The 21,073-nt window shown below is 49.6% G+C and overlaps 11 protein-coding genes across 11 annotated transcripts; 5 read left to right on the top strand and 6 right to left on the bottom strand.

Moving 5' to 3' along the window:
- Nucleotides 1-309: 309 nt before the first annotated feature.
- P153DRAFT_263017 (uncharacterized protein) lies at nt 310-1,644 on the bottom strand (the record flags this gene model as incomplete). The annotated part of the gene is made up of 1 exon (XM_033662844.1): nt 310-1,644. A coding segment is annotated over one exon (1,335 nt), but the record flags the coding sequence as incomplete, so codon positions are not given.
- A 172-nt stretch (nt 1,645-1,816) lies between these two features.
- On the bottom strand, nt 1,817-2,246 carry P153DRAFT_367784 (carbonic anhydrase). The gene has a single exon (XM_033668360.1). It carries the CDS (start codon nt 2,237-2,239, stop codon nt 1,847-1,849), a length of 393 nt encoding a protein of 130 aa, XP_033523085.1. The 5' UTR covers nt 2,240-2,246; the 3' UTR covers nt 1,817-1,846.
- A 390-nt stretch (nt 2,247-2,636) lies between these two features.
- On the top strand, nt 2,637-3,495 carry P153DRAFT_42800 (uncharacterized protein). Its single transcript, XM_033672697.1, has one exon. The coding sequence runs from the start codon at nt 2,863-2,865 to the stop codon at nt 3,421-3,423; it is 561 nt and encodes a 186-aa protein (XP_033523084.1). The 5' UTR covers nt 2,637-2,862; the 3' UTR covers nt 3,424-3,495.
- A 602-nt stretch (nt 3,496-4,097) lies between these two features.
- P153DRAFT_293234 (uncharacterized protein) lies at nt 4,098-4,856 on the bottom strand (the record flags this gene model as incomplete). The annotated part of the gene is made up of 1 exon (XM_033663884.1): nt 4,098-4,856. A coding segment is annotated over one exon (759 nt), but the record flags the coding sequence as incomplete, so codon positions are not given.
- Nucleotides 4,857-5,209: 353 nt separating this feature from the next.
- P153DRAFT_367782 (alpha/beta-hydrolase) lies at nt 5,210-6,408 on the bottom strand. The gene has a single exon (XM_033668359.1). The coding sequence runs from the start codon at nt 6,322-6,324 to the stop codon at nt 5,257-5,259; it is 1,068 nt and encodes a 355-aa protein (XP_033523082.1). The 5' UTR covers nt 6,325-6,408; the 3' UTR covers nt 5,210-5,256.
- Nucleotides 6,409-7,668: 1,260 nt separating this feature from the next.
- On the top strand, nt 7,669-9,057 carry P153DRAFT_342708 (glycoside hydrolase family 43 protein). Its single transcript, XM_033665975.1, has 3 exons — nt 7,669-8,147; nt 8,208-8,301; nt 8,351-9,057. Exons 1-3 carry the CDS (start codon nt 7,887-7,889, stop codon nt 8,965-8,967), a joined length of 972 nt encoding a protein of 323 aa, XP_033523081.1. The 5' UTR covers nt 7,669-7,886; the 3' UTR covers nt 8,968-9,057.
- A 531-nt stretch (nt 9,058-9,588) lies between these two features.
- On the top strand, nt 9,589-12,148 carry P153DRAFT_318821 (peptidase family M13). The gene is made up of 5 exons (XM_033665067.1): nt 9,589-9,831; nt 9,886-10,148; nt 10,195-10,704; nt 10,758-11,039; nt 11,090-12,148. Exons 1-5 carry the CDS (start codon nt 9,678-9,680, stop codon nt 12,140-12,142), a joined length of 2,262 nt encoding a protein of 753 aa, XP_033523080.1. The 5' UTR covers nt 9,589-9,677; the 3' UTR covers nt 12,143-12,148.
- Nucleotides 12,149-12,573: 425 nt separating this feature from the next.
- On the top strand, nt 12,574-13,961 carry P153DRAFT_367779 (phospholipase, patatin family protein). Its single transcript, XM_033668358.1, has 3 exons — nt 12,574-12,892; nt 12,946-13,188; nt 13,244-13,961. Exons 1-3 carry the CDS (start codon nt 12,663-12,665, stop codon nt 13,830-13,832), a joined length of 1,062 nt encoding a protein of 353 aa, XP_033523079.1. The 5' UTR covers nt 12,574-12,662; the 3' UTR covers nt 13,833-13,961.
- Nucleotides 13,962-15,005: 1,044 nt separating this feature from the next.
- P153DRAFT_367778 (uncharacterized protein) lies at nt 15,006-16,314 on the top strand. Its single transcript, XM_033668357.1, has one exon. It carries the CDS (start codon nt 15,186-15,188, stop codon nt 16,005-16,007), a length of 822 nt encoding a protein of 273 aa, XP_033523078.1. The 5' UTR covers nt 15,006-15,185; the 3' UTR covers nt 16,008-16,314.
- A 487-nt stretch (nt 16,315-16,801) lies between these two features.
- On the bottom strand, nt 16,802-19,108 carry P153DRAFT_42750 (uncharacterized protein). Its single transcript, XM_033672670.1, has one exon. It carries the CDS (start codon nt 18,967-18,969, stop codon nt 17,056-17,058), a length of 1,914 nt encoding a protein of 637 aa, XP_033523077.1. The 5' UTR covers nt 18,970-19,108; the 3' UTR covers nt 16,802-17,055.
- A 414-nt stretch (nt 19,109-19,522) lies between these two features.
- Nucleotides 19,523-20,821, bottom strand: P153DRAFT_432283 (uncharacterized protein; the record flags this gene model as incomplete). The annotated part of the gene is made up of 2 exons (XM_033672958.1): nt 19,523-19,897; nt 19,943-20,821. 2 exons carry the CDS (start codon nt 20,819-20,821, stop codon nt 19,523-19,525), a joined length of 1,254 nt encoding a protein of 417 aa, XP_033523076.1.
- Nucleotides 20,822-21,073: the final 252 nt, after the last annotated feature.

The raw sequence follows: 21,073 nt of genomic DNA, 5'->3' as shown, positions 1-21,073 counted from the left end.
AGTGAGTTTGTGTTGAAAGTATGTGTTATAATACAGACCTTCTAAGCGTATTTCCGGAAGTAGTTGTGGGTCGTTTGGGAATGAATTGTTGCTTGCAATAGATATTTCTCCATGCAGCACTTCACACAACAGTGCTGTCTCAAGGCGGAGCCTCGACCTTCATGTTGAAATGGGACGTATCGAACTACCTAACAATCATCGTTGGGAAGGCTGATGATGCCTAGTAGTTTGTCCTGGTATCCTGAACCTGAACAAAACCTCTTGGGAACAGGAGGACAGATGTCACGGTCGTCGGACGACCTTGTGGTTAAATTCAATGTTGGCATCGTTGAAAGCAGCTTGCAGTCTATCCGTACTCAATGTGTGATCCATTTCTAGGTTTACGTTCCTCAACTTTGGCAGAAGCACATTGCAGTCTTCGATGAGATGCCATAATACAGGAGCTTCATCGAGGGGGTTAACGTCTGAGTGACCATCGTTTCGAAGGAGCACCGTCAGGTCTTCGATGTTTTCAGGTAAGAGTTCCGCTACACGCCTTTCGGATTTCTGTCCGAGAAATGTAAAAAGCCAAGAATCCGGTTCCAAGAGACTGCATTCGCAGATGACCAGAGTTTCCAATGCCACGAGGGAATGTAGTGAGCCGAGTGGTTGTGGATATATGCTAGACACGAAATCGAAAATCATCTCTCGCATGTCGAGGACAAGAGTTCTCAAGCTCTTTTCATGTTGCAATAGACCAGAGCGTAGGTCGGCAAATGCTGCTTCACCCACATAACAAGCACTCCAGATACAACTAAAGTGTCGGAGATCCAAGCAGGCATGAAGAAGAGTACCCACCTCTTGCATATTTAAACAACACATTGTAAGCTCGAGGCGCTGTAGATTTTGATATCCGCTTGATGGGACGGTCAGCATGTCATGTGTTGATATATCAGAAGCCCGCAATTCGGAAAGTGAGGGTACAGTCGCCAAAGCGGTGCAAATATGCTGGAACCAGACAGCATCCTCAGCTAATTTACCGAAGGTGTCTAAAGAATGAATCTGGATGCACAAAGTTCGTAGCTTGGGGAAGCCGTGACTGGCGATCTTTGTAGTTGCTAGAGCCGTATTTGCATCGGCTTCCAGAGGAATGAGGTGACGCCAGAAGGGCATATCTCCGGATTCGATGTTCACCACGGAAATATGTTGGAGGTTCGGCGCCTTGGTGATGATGTCTGAGAGAAGGAAAAAGTGTTGCCCGAGCATGTCTGTGGCGTCTACTGTGCCAGAGTCATGTTCAAGGCTGTTGCCTAGATGATCGGAAAATCGGTTCTCGACATATCGCAAGCAATTCGCGAGAGGTGTGGTAAGGCCATAACCAGTGCCTGGAGCGCTGATCGTTTTGTGGAAAGAAGCAAGAGACTTGGAACTATGCCAGGTCGCCGTGCTCGTGCATGAGGTGTAGAGAATTGGCGTTGCGATCACTCTGAAACGACGAGAGGTCAAACAGAGCGAATACAGTGTCAGTTGGCGGACTTTGTTTTCGCGTTGTCTCGTTCGCTCCTTCTCCTTGTTTGTGAAGGCTGTGTACTGTGGCTCGTAGGAGCGGATGCACTCAAGACTGCTGAATATCTCGAGTAACAGCTCGTCGGGCAGGTCATGCAGATCTGGCATTGCGCTTTCGTGTGTGAATTGACAAAACGGTAATGATGTTGGTGGAGTCCACGAACTCAGTTAAACGTTGAGGTGGCGGCTAGCGTTAGGCAGACAGCGATTAGTCATGCATGTGATGAGAACGACATTCATTTTCCAGAGTGGTCTTCAGAATACATAACGTTATCAACAAACTCTGAGATGAGGACTATCTCTACACAACCTTCCTCGCTATGCCAGTCTCCACCTCGTACACCCAACCTGTAAATTGGATATCTTTCTCGACCGCCCTGCCCTGCAGCCACTGCACGTCCTTCTTGACTTCCCCCTCAAGATCTGAAAACGTAAGAAAATCGATATTTTCAACTTCTTTCGCTGCAGCGTCGCCCTTGTTCTTCTTAACGAGTCCTTTTGCGGTCTCGTTGTCGAAAGTGAGCATGCCACAGCCCGTATGTTTGACGACTAACACTTCGGTGGTTCCGAGAAGCTGTTGCGAGATGACGATTGAGCGGAAAGCGTCGCGAGCAGAAGCTCCGGCGTTGCGAATTACATGGGCGGCGCCGAGAGGGATGCCGAAAGCTGAAGTTGGGTCGATGCGCGCGTCCATACAAGTCACTACACAGCAATATGTTAGCATCTCAATATTGGTGTAGAGACGCAGATTATACACACCAATGGTGTAATTTTGACTAGGCGGAAGAGCTAGATCGCCCTGTGTGAAGGATGCAGCATACGTCTTGTTACCCTGTTCGAGATTTCGCTCTCCGTTAGCAGGCATTGTGAGTGTTGGCCAAGATGATAGATCTCAAGACGAATATCCGATCATCCCGGTAGGTATGCCCTGTCTATTTGAGTATTCTGTCAATTCTCCATCGGCTCGCATGCTGAACTGATGGCATTGCGGGGTAAAATTGCATCATGCGGTCGCCATAGTGTGATTGGAAAGACGATCGTGTCTGATCACCGAGACCATCTCTTCAGCTGGATGGCTCCTTGCAATCCGAAGCAGAGCTGTGTAGTGTTGAGGCGTCAACCCATCTTTGATCACAGCAAGGAGTGGGTCTAATGCTAATCTGTAAGCGGAATAGGCTAAACACGAAAGTGTCGCGTTAATCCAAGTCCACGTCAAATCGCAACATCAATTTGCTCAAACCTCAACCCAACCTGGTCCTCCTACTGCAAGGAATCTTATAGGGAACCAACGATGTCTTTGCTTGTCATAAACGCCAGATGTTGTATGTTTGTCTTTCCTCCGCAGAGACAACATGGTATTCGTCATCTGGAAGTTCGACGCTTGATTACATACGGGTTTGTCGGGCTAAATCATCTCGCCATCGTCTCTGCTTCCCTTGGCCTCAGCTAATAATCGGCGAGGTGAGCGCTTGTATGCAGAACACACGTCCTCCAAGACTCACATGGCGTCCAATCCACAGTCCGGACTTGGTAGTTGCGCGTCCGCCACAGATCTTTCATGTCACATCATTGGCCGCTATAAGTGCAGCCGCATATCTTTGCAGCTCCTGTATCACATCGGCTGGATGTCGCATGCGCAACACAAAGCGAGCGAGGTGGCAGCTCAGCCAAGCTCCGTTCAACTGCCTCTTGGGACTCCAGAACGATCCCATAGGAATATCGAAACAGTGGAACTGGCACAAATTCATAGCCAGAGTATATTTGTGGCCCTTCATCCCCTCCCACAAAAATGTTTCACTGAAGAACCGCACTTTTGGTGCACCTTCCCAAATACCACCCCCATATGTCGCTTTCCTTCCAAAATCAAAGCATGACTAGTGGGGTCTCCGGCATCCAATGAGCTAGTCATGTGGCCTTGCAAGGGAATTCCCGAATGCAGGTTGAAGCACATTCCGTCGCGTCTACTGAATTACATCAAAGAAATCCCGCAGAATCCTTTTTGCAGGGGAGGTATCGAAACGCTAGTAGCGAATTTGTCCAGAGTTCAAATTCAATGGGCTTGAGGTAGACAGGTGTGGATCGTCGTGTCGTGTATTGTCACGCCGTGTATTGTCACGTCGTGTCTTGTTGCGTCGTGTACTGTCGAAACCTTCGCCTGAAATCCACAAGGTCCTGAATACCAACGACGTCCGCTGCGAATTGCGTCCACGGGATGATTGGAATCGAAACAAAGTGCAGCCGTCAACTGCCACTCGATGGAACTTGGGGAATTTAGTCGACCTTTGCTCTTCCAGAAATATCGCTACCTTTCTGCTCTCCCCTCGCGCATGAATAGCGAGAACGGCGAAATAGGTATTTCCGGATAAACGCACCTGAGACATGGATAAGGAGATATGTAAGCCTGCGTTAGTCATGCTAAAGTCAGGTTTGTGTCGGCTCATATCAGCGCTAGCGAATTCATCGACATCGTACTCGCGTGGATAGTAATCGGCACCCCCAAGGAAATGTGACACTCTGGGCGCCAACATGTCACCATTAGCGGTGTCAGAATTCCAAGCGAAAAGGGTGTGATCTGTTGTTGTTCGGAGGATCTCAAGTTGCAGTCTTCGGAAGGCGTTCTGGCGCCCTTCGCCGTAGAGAGTGGCCATGTTCACGCCGAACAACCCCATCAACGAGTAAGCCTCGTCTTCAGCCCGTGTTGTTGTGCGTTTTGCTGCCCAGGACATCTTCGCAGACACACATGTATTCTGGAGATGACTGACATCTTGCAAAACTGATTCTGCAATACCGGACGCGATTGATGTCTGGTGACTCAAAGATCGTTTACTACCAAGAAGCAGCCACCCACGAGAATAAAAGATCAGCTCGGACGGCGCAATCAATTCCTGTAAGGTCCAGCCCCTTGTGAACCAGATCGCGTCGTTCAAGAAGAACTTCCCTTGGGGATGGTCGTCTACATCGTCTAAATATGCAAGGCATATTTTGGATGACGCATAGTAGCTGTACATAGAATTGATGGCTTCCGAAAGCTCTGCGCTTGACGTTTTGTCGATGCAGCATGTGTCCATCCAGGCATATTGTAGATTCATTTGAAGTGCGAGCCTGCAACTCGATTCCAGCTTTACGTATCCTTTCTTCGCTTGAGCGTTGGTGTGATCCGGAACCATCATATCTGCGAACAGAACCTCGTCTTCACGCCATCGATGTGAGAGGATCATATAGGGCGGCACGTCCTCGCCAAGAAATTCACATAGCGAGAGGTTTAGATGCTGGTCGCCGTCGGTGCCTCTTTGAATGTATAGGAGTCGCATTGCAAATGATAATAAGTCCTGTGAAGAGTTAGAGCCGTGCAGGCTGAAGAACAGGAGGGCATTGCATGCACTTGATTTTAGCGTCGTCCTGTGATTGGCTAACTTTGCTTGCAGGTCTCGGTCTGCATAATATAACAAAATATTCGAACCTCATAGCCATTACATATTGCAGTTTGGCTCATCAGTCGAATCGTTTGTAGCCATTAATATTGTAATTCTTGGTCGTGATTATGCTGAGAGGAAGGTTGCTTAAGACCCCGATACTTTGGTCCACCGAGAGTGTCACACGCAATGCCACCTACGACGGTATTGTTGGCGAGTTCGAACCACAGTCACAGTTCAATAGATTTGTTTGTCTATACACCATATCGGCGTGTGTCCTCATTGTGCATTCTCATGACTAAGGTACCTTTACAGTGAACTTTCCTGTGGACGCCGGCTTCGATAACACCCATGATATTCCCTCGTCGACACACTCATCCCAGTGGTCGGAAGCCTTCAGTGCCTTGCCATACCTCCTATGTCCATGTGGCACACCCTTGAACACTGTGATCTCCGTCGGAACATTCGTCTCCGCAAGTAATTTGGCGTACAGCAACGCTTCATCTCGCAGGGGATCCAAACCAGCGATGCCGAATACTGTGGGCGGAAGGCCTCTCACCTCATCCGCCGTATAGTTCACGATGTTGAGCTTCGTGTCTTTGAGTTCCGGCTTAGGTGCTTTGAGCAGCGCACTGAAGAACTCAACAGTCTTCTTTCCCAAGACTGGGGCATTCTCATTCTCGACGTACGAAGACACCTTGAGCTTCTTACCAGGGCCTTCATCGTAGGTTTCGAGACTGGCGAGGCATGGGATGATAAGAATCTGACCGGCGAGGTCTGGAAGACCCTTCATAACTTCGCTCTTGCCAAGGTGCTTTTCCAGGACGAGAGATGCGGATAGTTGACCGCCGGCAGAAACGCCGCCCACCACGACCTTGGAAGAGTCGCCACCGATGGTGTCGATATTCTTGTGTAGCCAAGCAAAGGCGTCTTGCGAGTCGTACCACGCAGTGGGGAACGTATGCTCGGGCGTGTGGCGATAGTTCACGTTGAACACCACAACGCCAGTCTTGATTGCCGTCTGCGCGCAAGTGAAGTCTTCGCTAGCCAGGGATCCGAAAATGAATCCTCCGCCGTGGAAGTAGAGGTACACAGGCAGTTTCTCAGCACCATCTTTCTTGACAGAGCGATAGCTTCGAGCTTCGATTGTCGAACCATCGCGTGTCGGAATGGTATAGTCGGTCATTTGAACGTGCGGCAGCAAGTCTTTCATCACTGAAGCCGTTCTGGCATCTCTTTCGGCGTTCACGGAATCTCTGAGGATCTTAGGGTCTAGAGTCGGGTCCCACGCCATCGGGGGGAGTGTCTTTGCAAGGGCTAGCCATTCCTCCGAGGGACCGCCGTAGTGCGAGAAGTCTAGAGTCATGGTTTCAAGACGCTTCAAGTAGAGTTGTTTATTTATATATGAGCGTTCTCCAAGTAGTTGAGAGCTTTAATAATTTTCTTCTGGCAGTTAGTCAAGTACTTATACTGGTGTTGGCTGTCACGATTCACTGCCCCTCCGTTAGCGCCTATTTCCTGTGTATGCCGAGGCTTACACGGTTGGAGATGCGCGTTCGGAGTAGTGGTTGTTATCTCCATCGACTAGAACGCTACTATCCCACCGCCGGGGTAAGACGCCCGTGGAGTTCGGCCAATGGAAATGGGTTATATCGCAGCATCTCACCAACAGTTCGTGAGGCGGGCTAAACGCCAACCCGCTGACGAGCTCTGAAGGGTCAATAGACAGCCCGAATTTCACGGGCGTCTTACCCCGGCGGTGGGATAAACAGAGTTTAAACATTGTCGCGCAGGAGTAGACCAGATTTGCAGACAACTGTTGCCAATTTGTTGCACCGAGCGAACTAGAAGCGCATGTGGAAAGAGTCCTACAATAGACTCCCCATGTATTGTACCGGACTAAAGATTCCTTAGTATCTTTTTTTTATACATGACTAAAATTGGTGTATAGCGGGGCACAATTGTAAACTCAACTAGGATCTTGGTCGACAGCTTGGCTGTGAGTTCGGTAGCCATAGTGGTAAGCTTTATTATAAACTTTATCGTAAGTGTTGTCGAAAATGATACTTTGAACTCTACTAGATTTACTCTCTTTGTTTACATGTGAGGTACATTGTGTTCAGTGTTTGTAGTGTTCATCGTCCGGTATTTAGTGTTTGTTATTATACTTAAGCGCTGTGAGTTTCTTAGTATCTCCTACAGAATCAAATTTTCTACTTTCGCCTACAGAACTGATTAATGTATACTATATTAGTCCCTGTTCTGTTAGTCACATAACAGTTTGCGTCGGAGGTAACGTAGCGTGTCGAGGAGGTCAATACAACGGTCAATTACAATATGGCTGTAGAGGCAGAGGACAGAGTTTGACATTTGCATGTTTGGATGAACAAGACAAAAGTATCGAACCATCATATTAATAGCGACAAAGAAGCTATAATCCCCTATCTAAACCATGCAGGGGAGGAGGCAAGTGTTCGAAAACGCTTGGTCTCAATGGGCCGATTCTAGATGATGAATACAAAACATGACGCACTGACTGGCTATCTATTGATTACCACATGGGTTAAAACCTTCCACGTGCGCCTGGGCGTTGTCTTGGCAAATGCGGGGCGGAGATTTTCCACATGCGGAGAGATGGTCCTGCCTTCCACCAATCAGAGCCGGGCTATGTAGATCAAAGTGAAACGGGTTGTGGCTTGAAATCTTCGCCCCTAAACACACTATCTGACTAAACCTGGAATTCTCAATCTACATGTCTTGGTAAACAATAGTGCACGCTCGTTATTCGTGGAATGGCAACCATGGCCATATGGGAATGGCAGTATTCATAGAGCTGTTCCGCGTTCATTTCCCGTCGCTGTTACTATAAGAGCTGTTATCGATGTAGCCAATAGTCACATATCTCTTCTCATAACTCTCATTTTCAACATGAGGTTCCTCCAGAATCTCGGAGCCTGTGTGCTCGCACTCTCTTCTCTCGTCAGCGCTGCTACATTTACGAATCCGCTGAGGACGACCGATGGCTCTGACCCGCAGATCGTGGTGTCGGGTGGTTACTACTATTTGATGACGACAACCTGGACAAACCTGAAGATTACCAGGGCGACGACGATAGAAGGCTTGAAGACGGGCGAGACGAAGACGGTTTGGACGGACACAAACTCGAACCGGTGCTGCAACATGTGGGCCGTAAGTACCGGAGAGACCTGATGAGATTGGTGAGATGCAGATGCTAACTATCTTTCAAAGCCTGAACTACATTACCTTGATGGAGCTTGGTACATCTATTACACTGCTGGTAGCAGTGCCAACCTAGACTTGCAACGCGTCCATGTCGTCAAGGGTAAGTTCACTGATTCAGCTGAGGTTGGAAAACACTGACGTGTCTACAGGTGGTGCCACTCCCTTCGACTCCTACTCTTACCTCGCTCAAATGACCTCTGCATGGGGAATCGACGGCTCCATTGTACGCTTCAATACCTGGGGCAACTTCCTCACTTGGTCGTGCATGGCCGGCGACCTGCAGTCAATCTGCATCGCCTCGCTGTCATCGCCCGGCAAAATCGGTACCACGAAAGTCCTTTCCACGCCCGCTGCAGCCTGGGAGACGCATGGCAGCCCCGTCATGGAGGGCCCAGTTGCCTTGTACCATGGTGGTAAGACATTCATCGCATACTCCGCTAGCTACTGCTGGACGCCCGACTACAGCCTCGGTCTCCTGACATGGAACGGAAGTGGCGATCCCAGCTTGTCGGCGAGCTGGAAGAAGACAGGACCTTTCTTGACGAGCGCAAATGGGAACTATGGCGCAGGTCATAATGCGTTCTTCAACAGTCCAGATGGTACTGAGATCTGGAACGTGTACCATGCGACAGCTAATAGCGCTGGTGCATGTGACGGAAGTAGGTACACGATGGTGCAGAAGGTCAACTGGAACTCGGATGGAAGCCCGAACTTTGGCTCGCCGGTGAAGGTGGGCACGAAGCTGACTGGTCCGTCTGGAGAGTAGTTGGTCTGAAGAATGACCCGTGATTGGGATATCATGTTCAGTGGTTTGTAGATGGGGTATCAGCTATAAGCAAGTTAGGTAGTGAGAACAACCACTTACTTGTGTATTCGATAGCCCGTTTGAGTATCGCGAACTACCCCATACATTCAAGAATTTCATGGCATATGAAGAACTTTGGTGATGACCACGTCCCATTTTGTATATTGATCAAAGTCACGAATACCCTTCTTCTTCTCTTCTCGTTTACAGCTAACGTAGATCGGAAGCTAAGAAGTGACAAAAGGCGCCCTGTGCTGTGACCTTATCGACGCAGGGGGTTGTTCACCGCTGTTATCTGTCCCGTTCGAGTGTCCAAGTGCGGTTGATACAAGCAAATCCTTTTTTTCTGTATATCTAGTGCACAAGGGGAAAACGACATGAGGTAGAGCCACGTAAATGTAGTCGAAGAAACTATGATCTGAAGAGGAAGATTGCTGTATTGACGGGTTGGTGAGCCGACGGAGGATGAGGCGGACGGACGAGACGCTAATCACTTTGAAATCTAGTTCGCCCCACATTCGGCCCGCCCGCGCTGCACCCCATATTCGCGTCATTGACCACGCGCGTCAGACCAACCTCCCCATAACATCCATCTCTCATCATCCTGATGCTAGTTGGCTGGCACCCTTCATCACTTTGTCGTCGAAATCCATCTGCTTGAGCCGTTAATCATGTCGGAAAAAGCGCCCCTCGTCCCGCGTACCTATGCCCCAGCGAGGGCGGAGAGAAGCACGCGTGCACCACGCTGCTCCTCTGGCAGAGCGGCGCTGAGGATGTTCGGACTCGCTGCCCTTACGGGGCTTGTTTACTACGGTGTTCCAGAAGGCAAGCCTCAACTTGTCACGGAGTTGTTTGACAGCCATGACTGACTTCACCCAGTTCAAAAGCACGTGCATAAGTCCAAGATGTGTCTCACACCCGCCTGTGTGCACGCAGCCTCGGAGATTCTGTACAATCTATCCCCCAACTACAAAGAGCTCGACCCATGCAACAACTTCGAGGAACTTGTGTGTGGCGGATGGAGAGATAGGCACGACCTTCGTTCCGACCAAGGCGATGCATTCACGGGGACAATCATGAACGAGAACTCCGAGCTGTTGCTACGTCACATCCTCGAAGCTCCCTTCCCGACCGAATCTGAAGTATGTAAACCCGGCGAAGCTGCAAATCACTACTAATTGCGTGCAGCACTCGTACTTTTCCCCAAAGCAGCTGGGTGCCTCGAAGGCATCCGACGACGAGCAAAACTTCAACAAGATGAAGGCTGCGTACAATGCCTGTCTTGATGAAGACAAGATCAAGAGCATCGGTGCTAAGCCGTTGTTGGTAGTCCTGGAAGAAATCAAAGCCGCATACCCCGTTGAGAGCCTTGGGAAAGCAGACTCAGGCTCGACCAAGGAAGCGGTTCTTCTCCTTGCGAAATACGGTGTTTCTGCGCTCGTTGCCACAGGTACTGGCGCAGATGACAGAGATCCCGATACGGTTGTCGTGTCTGTTGCGCCGCCATCGAGCTTTGGTCTTCCTTCCAAGGAGCGTTACGAAGACGTAAAGCTCGTGGAAAAATACCGCGGAGTAGCCGTTGAGGTTCTGTCTGCTTTGTATCCTGATCATGACAAAGACTCGTTTGCAAAGGTCATCGATCTTGAGAGGAAGCTCGCCGCTGCGTCTCCCAGCACAGAAGATAGCGAAGATGTCACGGTGAGTCAATCAAGAACAGGCGTGTGGTCAGGCAGTCACTAAACCCCATGCAGAAATATTACAACCCGATGTTGATAGACGAGGCCGCTGCACTAACTCCGGAGATCGAGCTTACAGCATTGCTCCACGGTCTTGCACCTGAAAACTTTGAGACCAAGCGTGTCATTGTCATGGCGCCGGAGTATATGAAGGCGTTGTCTCTTATCCTAGCTGAGACAGAGAAGGATGTCTTGCAGAGTTACTTCATCTGGAAGACTGTGCAATCATTTTCTTCATACATTGACGCCGACGCTGTAAAACCTTACAGACAATTCGTTAACGTCCTTGCCGGAAAGGTAGGATGACCTAATTCTCCTCATCTGCTATGACATACTGACCGATGCAGGACCCTGACTCTGCCCCTGAGCGATGGCGCAAATGCGTCAGCCACGTCGACGATGGCTTAGGCTGGATTTTGAGTCGTTTCTTTGTCGAAAAGGCTTTCTCTGCTGAAGCTAAGGAGTTTGGCGACACCATTATCACTGACATCAAGACTGAGTTCGCAAAGAAGCTGAAGTCGACGGAGTGGATGGACAAGCAGACCACCAAGCAAGCTATTGACAAAGTCCACAATATCATTCAAAAGATTGGGTACCCAACAAAGAGCCCAAACATCATGGATCCTCCCAGTCTCAGCAAGTACTACGGCTCCGTCAACGTGTCATCTGATGCGTTCTTCTACAACGCGCTGTCAATGCGCGGCTTTGCTGTCAACGACGAGTGGTCTGCTTTGGGCAAACCGGTGGATCGCGACGCATGGGGAATGACCGTTCCCACCGTGAACGCTTATTACAACCCACCCGGAAACGAGATCGTTTTTCCCGCTGGCATCATGCAATTCCCCGTTTTCGACGTCAATGTCCCGGCATATATGTCTTACGGTGCGTTTGGCTCTGTTGCTGGGCACGAGCTCAGCCATGCCTTTGACTCCACCGGACGTCACTACGACCAGAACGGCAACTACACAGACTGGTGGTCCAACTCTACCGTGGACGCTTTCAAAGAACGAGCTCAATGCTTTGTTGATCAATACGCCAACTTCAGCATTCCAGGATCAGACGAAAAGCCACTCCATGTCAATGGACGCCTCACCTTAGGTGAGAACATCGCAGATGCCGGTGGCTTATCGGCCGCATTCCAGGCATGGAAGCGCCGCGCTCATGAGCACCCCAACAAGGATCTGCCCGGTCTGGAGCACTTCACACAGGAGCAGCTATTCTTTGTTACCTACTCAAACTGGTGGTGTGGTAAGTCACGAAAAGATACCGCTATCAATCGTATCTACACCGATCCTCATGCGCCTAAATGGGCACGCATTCTTGGCACCATGGCGAACAGTCGTGAATTCAGGGAGAGTTTTGAATGTAAAGCGAAGGAGCCGACTTGCCAAATCTGGTGATTGGTCATTCCGAGTCGTCACGTTTGGCGTTGGGGTATCAGTATACGGTATATAATCTATAACTAATTCAATCATCTCTTCAAATTTCTTGGCTGCCGGTTTTGCTGACACTCGGACCGTCGCGTTCCCGCTGTGAATAAGCGATAGGTCGACGAGATCTGTGACAACACCAACAGCATGAACATGCTCATGAGGCTACTGCTCGCATTACACGCCCCTTTAGGCCAGACACGTACCAGGGGTTTGCGCGTAAGAGTAGCATCGAGCATGCATGATCCTAGTGCTTACCTGCCGCTCATGTTCCAGTTTGTCGATTGGCCAGCCTCGTCCGTTCACACTGCGTTGTGGCTGCACGCCAAGTATTGGTAGCAGGAAGCTGAACGTTGGAAGATACAAGGCAAAACAAGCTCCAGCCCAATCTGCATTGGAGTTGTGAATCGCTGACTACCTCATGTATTACGTTTCGTACCGCATGTTTTGAGCATCTAAAGTCATAGCATCGCAGTTTGTCGATACACCCATGGCGACCTCTCCCGCGTCTTCGCCTGTACAGGCTAGCAATGCGCAGACTCTCGACAATACAGGGTATTGTCTTCTTTCTCTGGATGGTGGAGGCGTTCGTGGTCTGTCGACACTTTACATTCTGCGAAACATCATGAACAGACTGAACTTCCCGCGCTTAGAAGCCGGGTTACAACCAAGAAAACCGTATGAGATTTTTGATCTGATCGGTGGGACGAGTACGGGAGGGTACGGACATGAACACTCACAAGCTTCACACTTGCGCTGATTTGTTGTCTAAGACTCATTGCGATCATGCTTGGTCGTCTCGAGATGTCGATTGAAGATTGCATCAAAGCGTACACCGAACTTATGAGGCGAGTATTCGAGAAGAAGGAGAATCGGTCTATCATAGGTGTTATGGGTGGTGTGAAGCCACGCTTCTCGTCCAAAGCGCTAAGAGATGCGATATCGAAGGTAATCAAAGACTGCGGCGTGTCTCTTGACGAGAAATTTGAGATCACAAGCAGCCCGAGATGCAAAGTGTGAGCATCTTCAAGCTTAGGTCCAGGAAGATTCGCTCAGTGTTGACTGCGTCAGTTTTGTTTGCACGAATCTGCAAAAGACCAATACCATAACCCGACTCCACAACTACCGCATCCCAGCTGGCTGCGAGTTCCAACCTACTATCCTCGAAGCTGCTCTTGCGACTTCTGCCGCGCCGACGTACTTCTCCGACATTGGCATCGCGGGTAGTAAGTTCGTCGATGGCGCTTTCGGTGCCAACAACCCGACCTTCGAGGTCGAAGAAGAAGCGTCAGAGCTGTGGTGTGGAGGAACAGGCGATCTCAAACCCCTCGTGAAATGCTTCATCTCTGTCGGCACCGGGGCTCTAGGTGTACGTAGCGTTTCGGACAAAGGCATGAAGCATCTGGTGGAGACATTACAGAAGGAAGCCACGCAGACGGAAACTACAAATCAACGTTTTTTGTTTCATTGGAGTCAGGGTGTGGAGAAGGGTCGGGTGTTCAGGTTCAATGTGGATCAGGGACTGCAGAACGTGAAGTTACAGGAGTACGAACAGCAAGATCTGATTCAGGCATCAACTTCGACATATTTGCATGAGAGAGGTACGATTGGAAGGGTCAAAGAGTGCGTGGAGAACCTGCGGATGAAGCAATGTACGTAGAGATTTCCTGCTTAGTGTTCAGCGCAAACTAGAGAGAACAGACGTTAGCTGATAACCTTGCCTGTAGATCAGCCAAATGCAGAATTCATTCGCAAGATCAATGAAGAAACATCGGCTCATGCGGTATCACCACCGTCAAAGACTCAAGCCCGAGCAACACCATCGGAGATCTGTGAGTACCTACTGCCCGCCTGCCTGCCGACAAAACGTAACTGACTCTCCTCATAGTAGAACTCATCAACACGGGCAACTCGCACCTCAAAGTCTCTCCAGACCGGATCACAACAAAAGATCTCCTCAAGGCCCTTCAGTTCTTCTCGAAAGCTCTACAATACCTCAAGAACGAGCCCACAGCTTCCCCCAAACAAGTCTCCCGCGTTTATCAAAAACTCATGGAAGCATCCCTCGCTCTGAGCGTGAAGACACGCGAACTATCAGATCGCAAGCGATACGCAGACGAAGCTCGCGAGTTCGGCGACGCAGCGCTGCAAAACGTCTTAGTCACAGGAGACAAATGTATGGTGGCACAAGTAGAGTTTATGCTGGCTTGTGTTACGGCTTGGAAGACATATCTGCAGGCGAGGGCGAACGGCGTGGAGCCCAGGGACTGGCCAGGTAGGGAGGGTGCAGAGGTTTTGATAGAGCGGCGGCTGAACGGGCTGAGGAGTTTCGAAGATCTAAATATGGAAAGATATGAGGAGCATGCGGACAAGTATCTGAGGGTATTTAGGAAACAGGCTAGGCGGACATGAGAATTGGAATAATCGCATCATGCTTGACGACCACGTTCTTGAGATCCGAGTAATCGGCAACAAAATGTGTCTTGTCTTCGTTTGAGTCATACGTGTACCCGGACATTTCCCGTTGGCTGTGTTCTACTATTGTTTACATCGAAGAAGTGCTTAACATAGCTGTGTCCGCTGAGGTGTATAAGATGTGTTCCACAATGATCCATCCTATTTGCATGAATATTGAATTCTGCCCTTGTCTATGGATGATGTTTCATCGTCTTTCATCCAAGACTACACCTCACAGGCTTATAAGAGCGGTTAGCCGCCCATGCAACGCCACGAGCGGCACCCCTGCGATGTGCAGTCTTGGCCGCTGATACGGGAAGAAACAAGCGGAAGATCGACCAACACCCTGGGAACGTATATTTACCACGCGGGAGAAGAACCGTGTGTGGCGCACTTTTGCCCTGGGTCTCGTGCCGCCAGATATGAGCTGAAGAAAGTGCCCTGGTAGCCTTATCTTGTACTACCACCCCGCAGTCCAGACGGGTTGTTCTTGCGCAGAAACCTCATCCCCCCCATGATAGTTTACCCAGCGCAGTTGGGTATAACTGTCTCAACCATGACTCGTTCGCATCTCAACCTACCAACGTTTCTCCTTTCGTCGTGTGCCGTCTTCCTCGCCATACCACTTGCAAAAGCTCAAATCGGCACCGTCGCCCAAAACATCAACACAATTTCTGCATATGCTATCCAAAAGGTTTGCGCACAAGGTTGCTTCCAAGACGAATCAAACGACTTCTGTCCTAATGACTACCTCGGAGAGAAGATCCAATGCGCGACCCATACCGACTGTAACGCAAACAACTACCTCGCAACCAACGACTGCTACTGTCGATCGGATCTGCAAGCGGTAGCGCAAGTGTATCTCACCAGCTGTGTGAAGCGCAAGTGCTCAGTGGGCGATGTCGCTATCGATGCATCGACCGCAGGCAGCATATACTCTCAGTACTGCAAAGAGAAAGGCTACGTCGCTGCGGCTCTACCAGCAACGGTATCTGCTACCGCGACAACGACGGGAGGGGTCGTTTCTGTACCTACGGCGACTTCAGGTTCGACGTCAGGTTCAAGCGGCTCTTCTGGATTGGCTGGCCTCTCTACCACGACTATCGTCGGAATCGTCGTCGGAAGTGTAGTTGGGTTGTTTTTACTCTCGTACCTCTTGAAAACCATCCGAGAATGCTTCAACCGCAAAACCCAACCACCCTCTACACCCGACCATAAGGCCGTATTTCCTCCGACCCACTATCAGGAACATTGGGTTCCGTTGCGGGGAGTGGGATCAGAGATTGGACCGAATGATTCAATCTCTATGGTCTCGGGCCCGGCGAGACCTCTTCCTTCGCTTGTGTCAGGAACAGGGTATCCTCAGGGCAGGTGGTAAAGTCCGTTATGTTACATGGGTTGGTTTCTACGGTCTTCCAATCTATGAACCTAGCAATGACGTTCAGTATATGTGTTGTAGAGTGCTAAGCTGGAAGGTTTTTGGATGATACCACGGATGTTACGATGGGTGATGGGTCGACAGTGCATATCGAGAGACGATACATCAATATGTTATGATTAGACGCTATATTTTAAAAAACTTGGTACAATCGTGGTTCACAGCAAATGTCATGGCCTATATCGAAGAAAGTAGTAATAGGCATAAGAAAGTGAACTATCCTTCTGTCGTGAGGATCTTCAGTCCTCGCTCTCAAAGTCAGCGTATTGTTCCATGCCACCCAGAGTATCATATAAATGATAAAATAATTTCTCCTGCGTCATCATACCCATAACTTTCGGTGGCCACTTTGAGAGGATCTGGTGATCTTCCCACTTGTGCACACCTCATGTGTCGCAAAACACGTCCAACCGCCATCTGTTGGCAAACTCCCCAAAGAAGGCATCTAGATTTATAACTGCTTCTGTGTAGTGGCTCCATAGGGTTTGCTGGCGTGGTTCTTTTAGGGAGATTGTTTTTGTTGAATTTCGAAACTTCTAGGCCGTAATTGTAGCGTAATATCGTCTCATGCTAGGCTGAAAATTGGTGCCCATCTTGACATGCAGGGACAACGCAGTATCTTCACGAACGAGCCATGGGACTTTAATACCCATACGCTGGCCATATCGCATAGATGTGAGCGAGAGGTACGAGCTAGTGGAGGTGAAGGAGTTACTCAACGACGCGTCGCGAACGACACGCTAATGATTGTTGGAAAGCGCGCTATGCATTACGTCGACGTCATCGTTGCATTCCAGTGAGATTCGCAATCTATATCCGATTAACATCTTTGGAGGACTCCATTGTTGTTCGTGGCATTTTGGTACAAGCTGTCGGGCGTCTTGTACAGGTTATATATTCCCTCAAGACCTTTCCATCCGACTGGTGCAGATAAGACATGTATCCATGGCCATATACATGCTTTTTCCATAAACTCCTCAAGACTGACTCACGGCCGCTGCGATTGCGACTGCCGCGAAGTAGCCTGTCGCCAGCCATCGCCGGTTGTTTCCACAACAAAGTCATCATCTTCATGGGGTAGGGGTTTCGTGACGCTCTCGCCCGCTTTCCTCTTTACGCCTCGACTTCCCGCAATGCCAGTAACTACCCTCCCGCTGTCTGAACTCATAGCTCTGGAGGTTATGTACGGTGCCGCGTTTGGTATACCAGGCGTAGCTTCGACCCGCATTCTTGATTCTGGGAGGATGTTGTCATCGTCATCGCCGTCGTCATCACTGCATAGGTTGATGACTTCTGGAGACTTTGCTGTGTTTGAGGTTCGTGCTGCCAAATACTGAGATGGATGTCGTAGACCTAGCAGTGGCTTAACAGACACACCATGTGCTCCAGTACCATTCGAGCTGCCGATACTGATCACTGACACGCTTCTCAATTTGTTCGCGCTGCTCGATACCGGGAGGGGTTTGACGACTGGAGGAAGCTGCTCTTTAGGGCCGTTCGTACCACACGATGTTGTGGCAGAGTCATCTCTCGATAACTCGGTACCATCTCTGGACATTTCGCGCTCATTTCCTACTTCTTTAGTACCTTCGTAGCGGCTGTGTACATCTTGGCCCTGAAGATCTGACGCCAGCCTTATATGATCCGATGAGAAGCTGGGCGATGAGACCGCCGACACAAAACCGCTGTCTCGTGCACTGCCTCGTGCTCCATCAGGCCCATTTACTCCATCGTGTCCATCAGTTGGATCGCCATCGCTGGGCATATGTACGTTAAAGTTGGATTTGACATAATCTTCCTGCTGGGATGGAGGCTGTATCTCGATGGAAGGCACTGGAAGGTCTTCATGGTTTGTTCCTCGCGCGTTCGGTTCCAATTCATCAATCTCCATATCATCCGTTCCAGCTTCACTGTCAGGGATTACCAGGCGCCGGGTTGATATATCTCCGGCCATAATCTCTGCCAGTGTCTCCGGGTCGATCTTGAGTCGTATCATCAAAGACGCCCTTACAGTTGTACAACCCACAAGACCTTGGTCTCTCCTGGAGGTTTCTTGTGAATCGTCCAAGTTGTCGCCGGAATCTACTCCGGAACCCTCAGATGTCGTGTCTCCCCTCTCGGGTTCTTCTAAGTAAGGCCCTGTCATCCTCGTAGGTCTGGGGACGACAGAGATTCTCATTGAGTGAAGTCTCCCTCTGTTGCTCTGTGTGACGCTGACGGCATCCGTTCCGGCCACTGCTTGCTCGTTTGCTTCTCGCTCTTCAATAGTTGTTGTGTCCTCGAATCCTTCCAACAACGTCTTTTCGATTTTACTCGCTTCTCTATCGGTTGAAGGCCGATATATCGCTCCGTTTCGTAGCCAATCATGATATTCACAACGGCTGTTGATGTATTCAAGCGCATGTACAAGACTACTGTCAAACTTGCTCCAGTGTATAGCGCAGTCGTCAAGGCCAGCGGCAAGGAATAGATAGAGCACAAGTGCACAAATCATGTCGCGAACATTAGCTACTTTGTCGGATGGGTCAAATTCAAGGAAGCAGAATGGTGGTTGCAACCCAGTTGCTTTGCGCAGGAGTGATGTTGCTGAACGTGGATATCGTGTTACTTTACCCTGCGTGTTGATCTCGTCTTCAAACACAACAGGCGGCTTCATTCGTTTGCGATCGAAGTGAACGTGTGCCCAAATACTCGCCTGCGCGCCATCTGCCTGATTACGATGACCGAGGTGGAGTCTGATCGTGTTCTTCTCAAGATGCGTAGCTTCGCAGAAGGTAAGGGCGTCGACCGTCGGCAGTAGTTTCAAAGTGTGTTCGCTGGTTTTGATCTTTTTCTGCAGTCTGTTTAGAGACGATTGCCACCGATACGGTAGAGGTTGTGGATTCAGAATTTTGACCGCCATGACGAGAGAGCAAAGTGGGCTTGAGATGGTTGTTTGTTATGGTGTGCGCACACCCTAGCGCGTCGATGTAGAAGGAAAGTGCGGGCGAAAATAGTATAAGGCGCACGCGTGCAAAGCGAGTACACGCGTGCGACTTGTGTGACTGGTTATGATTTAGGGGAATGGCGAGTTTGAGGATGAAGAGTGTCAAGGGAAGGTAGGGATGTCTACAAATGAATGCGAACCCACGTAATCACGCGTCAAACGCATGCATAGCACACGTTCCAAGGATATCCAACCTGACAAGGGTCACAACGCATATATTCAAAATGGGTATACTCGGCAGAAGTGCATCGTTGCAAGTATCTGAGATACTCATTGCATCTTTGCTCGGTTCAAATCGAGCCAAACCCGATTAATGAGGTCTCTTGATGCTGTGGTGTGATCAAGTTCTACAGCCCGACATCGTCATCAGTGGGAACAGATATCATCGATTCAGCCTTACTGATATGTACAATGTATCTATTGGTATACGATCCTCCAGAGTTAGAACGCCCATCCAGCACTGTCCTGCTCATTTCACAGACTCGGTCTTCTGCTTCTTGTATCCATTATCGCAGTGCCCAAGCTTGCGACCAATATCTATGAGTAGCTTGTACTCAAGAGGTAGGTCGTCGAGAAGTCGCTTTTGTCTACGAGGGAGGTCGTCCTTCCTCATGATAAGATTCTGTTCTTCTACCATATCCTTATTGTCGTCCGTCTCCATCTCACCCAGGACTATATTCCACTCTTCAGCCTGCTTCCTCATGCGGGTCATTGTTTCCTTGTTTTCTGCCCTTTTTGTTTGAAGCTCAACAAGTCGCTCGTTGGCTTGCTGTTCTGCCTCTTCAAATTGACGGTACGGAGTAAGGAACCTTGCGGCGAGCGGAACAAGATGAGCTCCAGGGATCTGTACGTTATCAGAAGATTCAAGGAAGGGAATGAATTGACTTACAAACTCGGGTATTTGAGTGTGCTGTAACAGATTTGAAGTGGAATCAGCGATCTGTACAAGGTTCTGTTCTTTCGAGGTATTGAGACCTGCGTCTGGATCAGGCGACCCTTTCTTTGCCTTTTCGAACGTGCTTGACAATGTGCGTGAGGGTTGCTCAGTGATATCGGTTTGAAGGATACTGGTGTTGGGGCCTTCATTTGGATTTGGAGCCCGGAAAGTTGACATATGACTGGTAATCGCATTGCTACAGTGACCTAGGTTCACTCGCAAGTCTGGTCCGGAGGGCCGGGTAGCTGGAGCATCGTCAAGTGTGAGATCGATAATATGCTCAGGCTGGACCCGCAACTGCATCTCCACCTCTGCGGTTTTGGTCAGACGAGCGACAGCCAAGAGCCTGGTTCCAAATTCTCTCGGTATCGGAAGTGGAAGTGAAGCCTGCGAATTTTTCTTGAGGAAATAGTACTTCAATAGAGTGGACAAATCGGCAATGTTTCGCACTTGGATGAAAGCGGTTTCGAACGCCACGTTCTCCAAGACAAACTGTAAGGAGACGGATCGGAGGATACTGCCATCTGCACCAAATGCAAGCATACGTATTTGTGGTGATGGTCCTGATCTAAGATACAACTCGTGATAACCCCAAACTATCGCTTTCAAGATGTCTGCCGTGCCGTCGGGTTTGGTGCACGAGTTGTAAATGTAAGTGCCGATCTTGATTTTGGAGGGAAGATGATGAGAATGAAGATGAGGTACGTCGTTGTAGGCGACAACATCAACTTTGTCACTGGGCAGATTGGCGAGTAGCGGTGCTTGTTCCCCGCATATCTTTTCTATTGCAGCGAGTACATCTTGAGACGAAGGGCCTTTCTTGGGGGCCATACTGACGCGTCCGAGTACACAATTGGCTTGCCGTCGACTGCCAGGCTCGGAGCTCTTACGAGAAATGAGATTGAGTAGGTTGAAGTACACACGTGGTGATGGTGTCGTAAGGATCGAAGAGAATTTCAGTTTGAGAAGTTATAGCGAGATGAACGTCGATTTATGTTGGCCTTTCTTCGTGACTACCACGAGGTGAAAAGTGCGCTCACGGTGAAGACGAACACTCACGGTGAGAGGGAAGCCTGTCTGTCA

Source organism: Dothidotthia symphoricarpi (assembly GCF_010015815.1).
Source record: "Dothidotthia symphoricarpi CBS 119687 unplaced genomic scaffold P153scaffold_12, whole genome shotgun sequence".
Lineage (NCBI taxonomy): Eukaryota > Fungi > Ascomycota > Dothideomycetes > Pleosporales > Dothidotthiaceae > Dothidotthia > Dothidotthia symphoricarpi.
This window is presented reverse-complemented; position numbering and strand designations above follow the sequence as displayed.

Excerpts from the sequence above, each read along its gene's own strand:
- P153DRAFT_42750 (XM_033672670.1), bottom strand. The coding sequence starts at position 18,969 with ATGGCGGTCAAAATTCTGAATCCACAACCTCTACCGTATCGGTGGCAA.
- P153DRAFT_367782 (XM_033668359.1), bottom strand. The coding sequence starts at position 6,324 with ATGACTCTAGACTTCTCGCACTACGGCGGTCCCTCGGAGGAATGGCTA.
- P153DRAFT_367779 (XM_033668358.1), top strand. The coding sequence starts at position 12,663 with ATGGCGACCTCTCCCGCGTCTTCGCCTGTACAGGCTAGCAATGCGCAG. Across the intron at positions 12,893-12,945 it reads GGTGGGACGAGTACGGGAGG|ACTCATTGCGATCATGCTTG; the intron begins GTACGGACATGA and ends TTGTTGTCTAAG. Across the intron at positions 13,189-13,243 it reads AGCAGCCCGAGATGCAAAGT|TTTTGTTTGCACGAATCTGC; the intron begins GTGAGCATCTTC and ends TGACTGCGTCAG.
- P153DRAFT_367784 (XM_033668360.1), bottom strand. The coding sequence starts at position 2,239 with ATGGACGCGCGCATCGACCCAACTTCAGCTTTCGGCATCCCTCTCGGC.
- P153DRAFT_342708 (XM_033665975.1), top strand. The coding sequence starts at position 7,887 with ATGAGGTTCCTCCAGAATCTCGGAGCCTGTGTGCTCGCACTCTCTTCT. Across the intron at positions 8,148-8,207 it reads GGTGCTGCAACATGTGGGCC|CCTGAACTACATTACCTTGA; the intron begins GTAAGTACCGGA and ends TATCTTTCAAAG. Across the intron at positions 8,302-8,350 it reads ACGCGTCCATGTCGTCAAGG|GTGGTGCCACTCCCTTCGAC; the intron begins GTAAGTTCACTG and ends ACGTGTCTACAG.
- P153DRAFT_42800 (XM_033672697.1), top strand. The coding sequence starts at position 2,863 with ATGTTGTATGTTTGTCTTTCCTCCGCAGAGACAACATGGTATTCGTCA.
- P153DRAFT_318821 (XM_033665067.1), top strand. The coding sequence starts at position 9,678 with ATGTCGGAAAAAGCGCCCCTCGTCCCGCGTACCTATGCCCCAGCGAGG. Across the intron at positions 9,832-9,885 it reads TTACTACGGTGTTCCAGAAG|TTCAAAAGCACGTGCATAAG; the intron begins GCAAGCCTCAAC and ends GACTTCACCCAG. Across the intron at positions 10,149-10,194 it reads CCTTCCCGACCGAATCTGAA|CACTCGTACTTTTCCCCAAA; the intron begins GTATGTAAACCC and ends AATTGCGTGCAG.
- P153DRAFT_367778 (XM_033668357.1), top strand. The coding sequence starts at position 15,186 with ATGACTCGTTCGCATCTCAACCTACCAACGTTTCTCCTTTCGTCGTGT.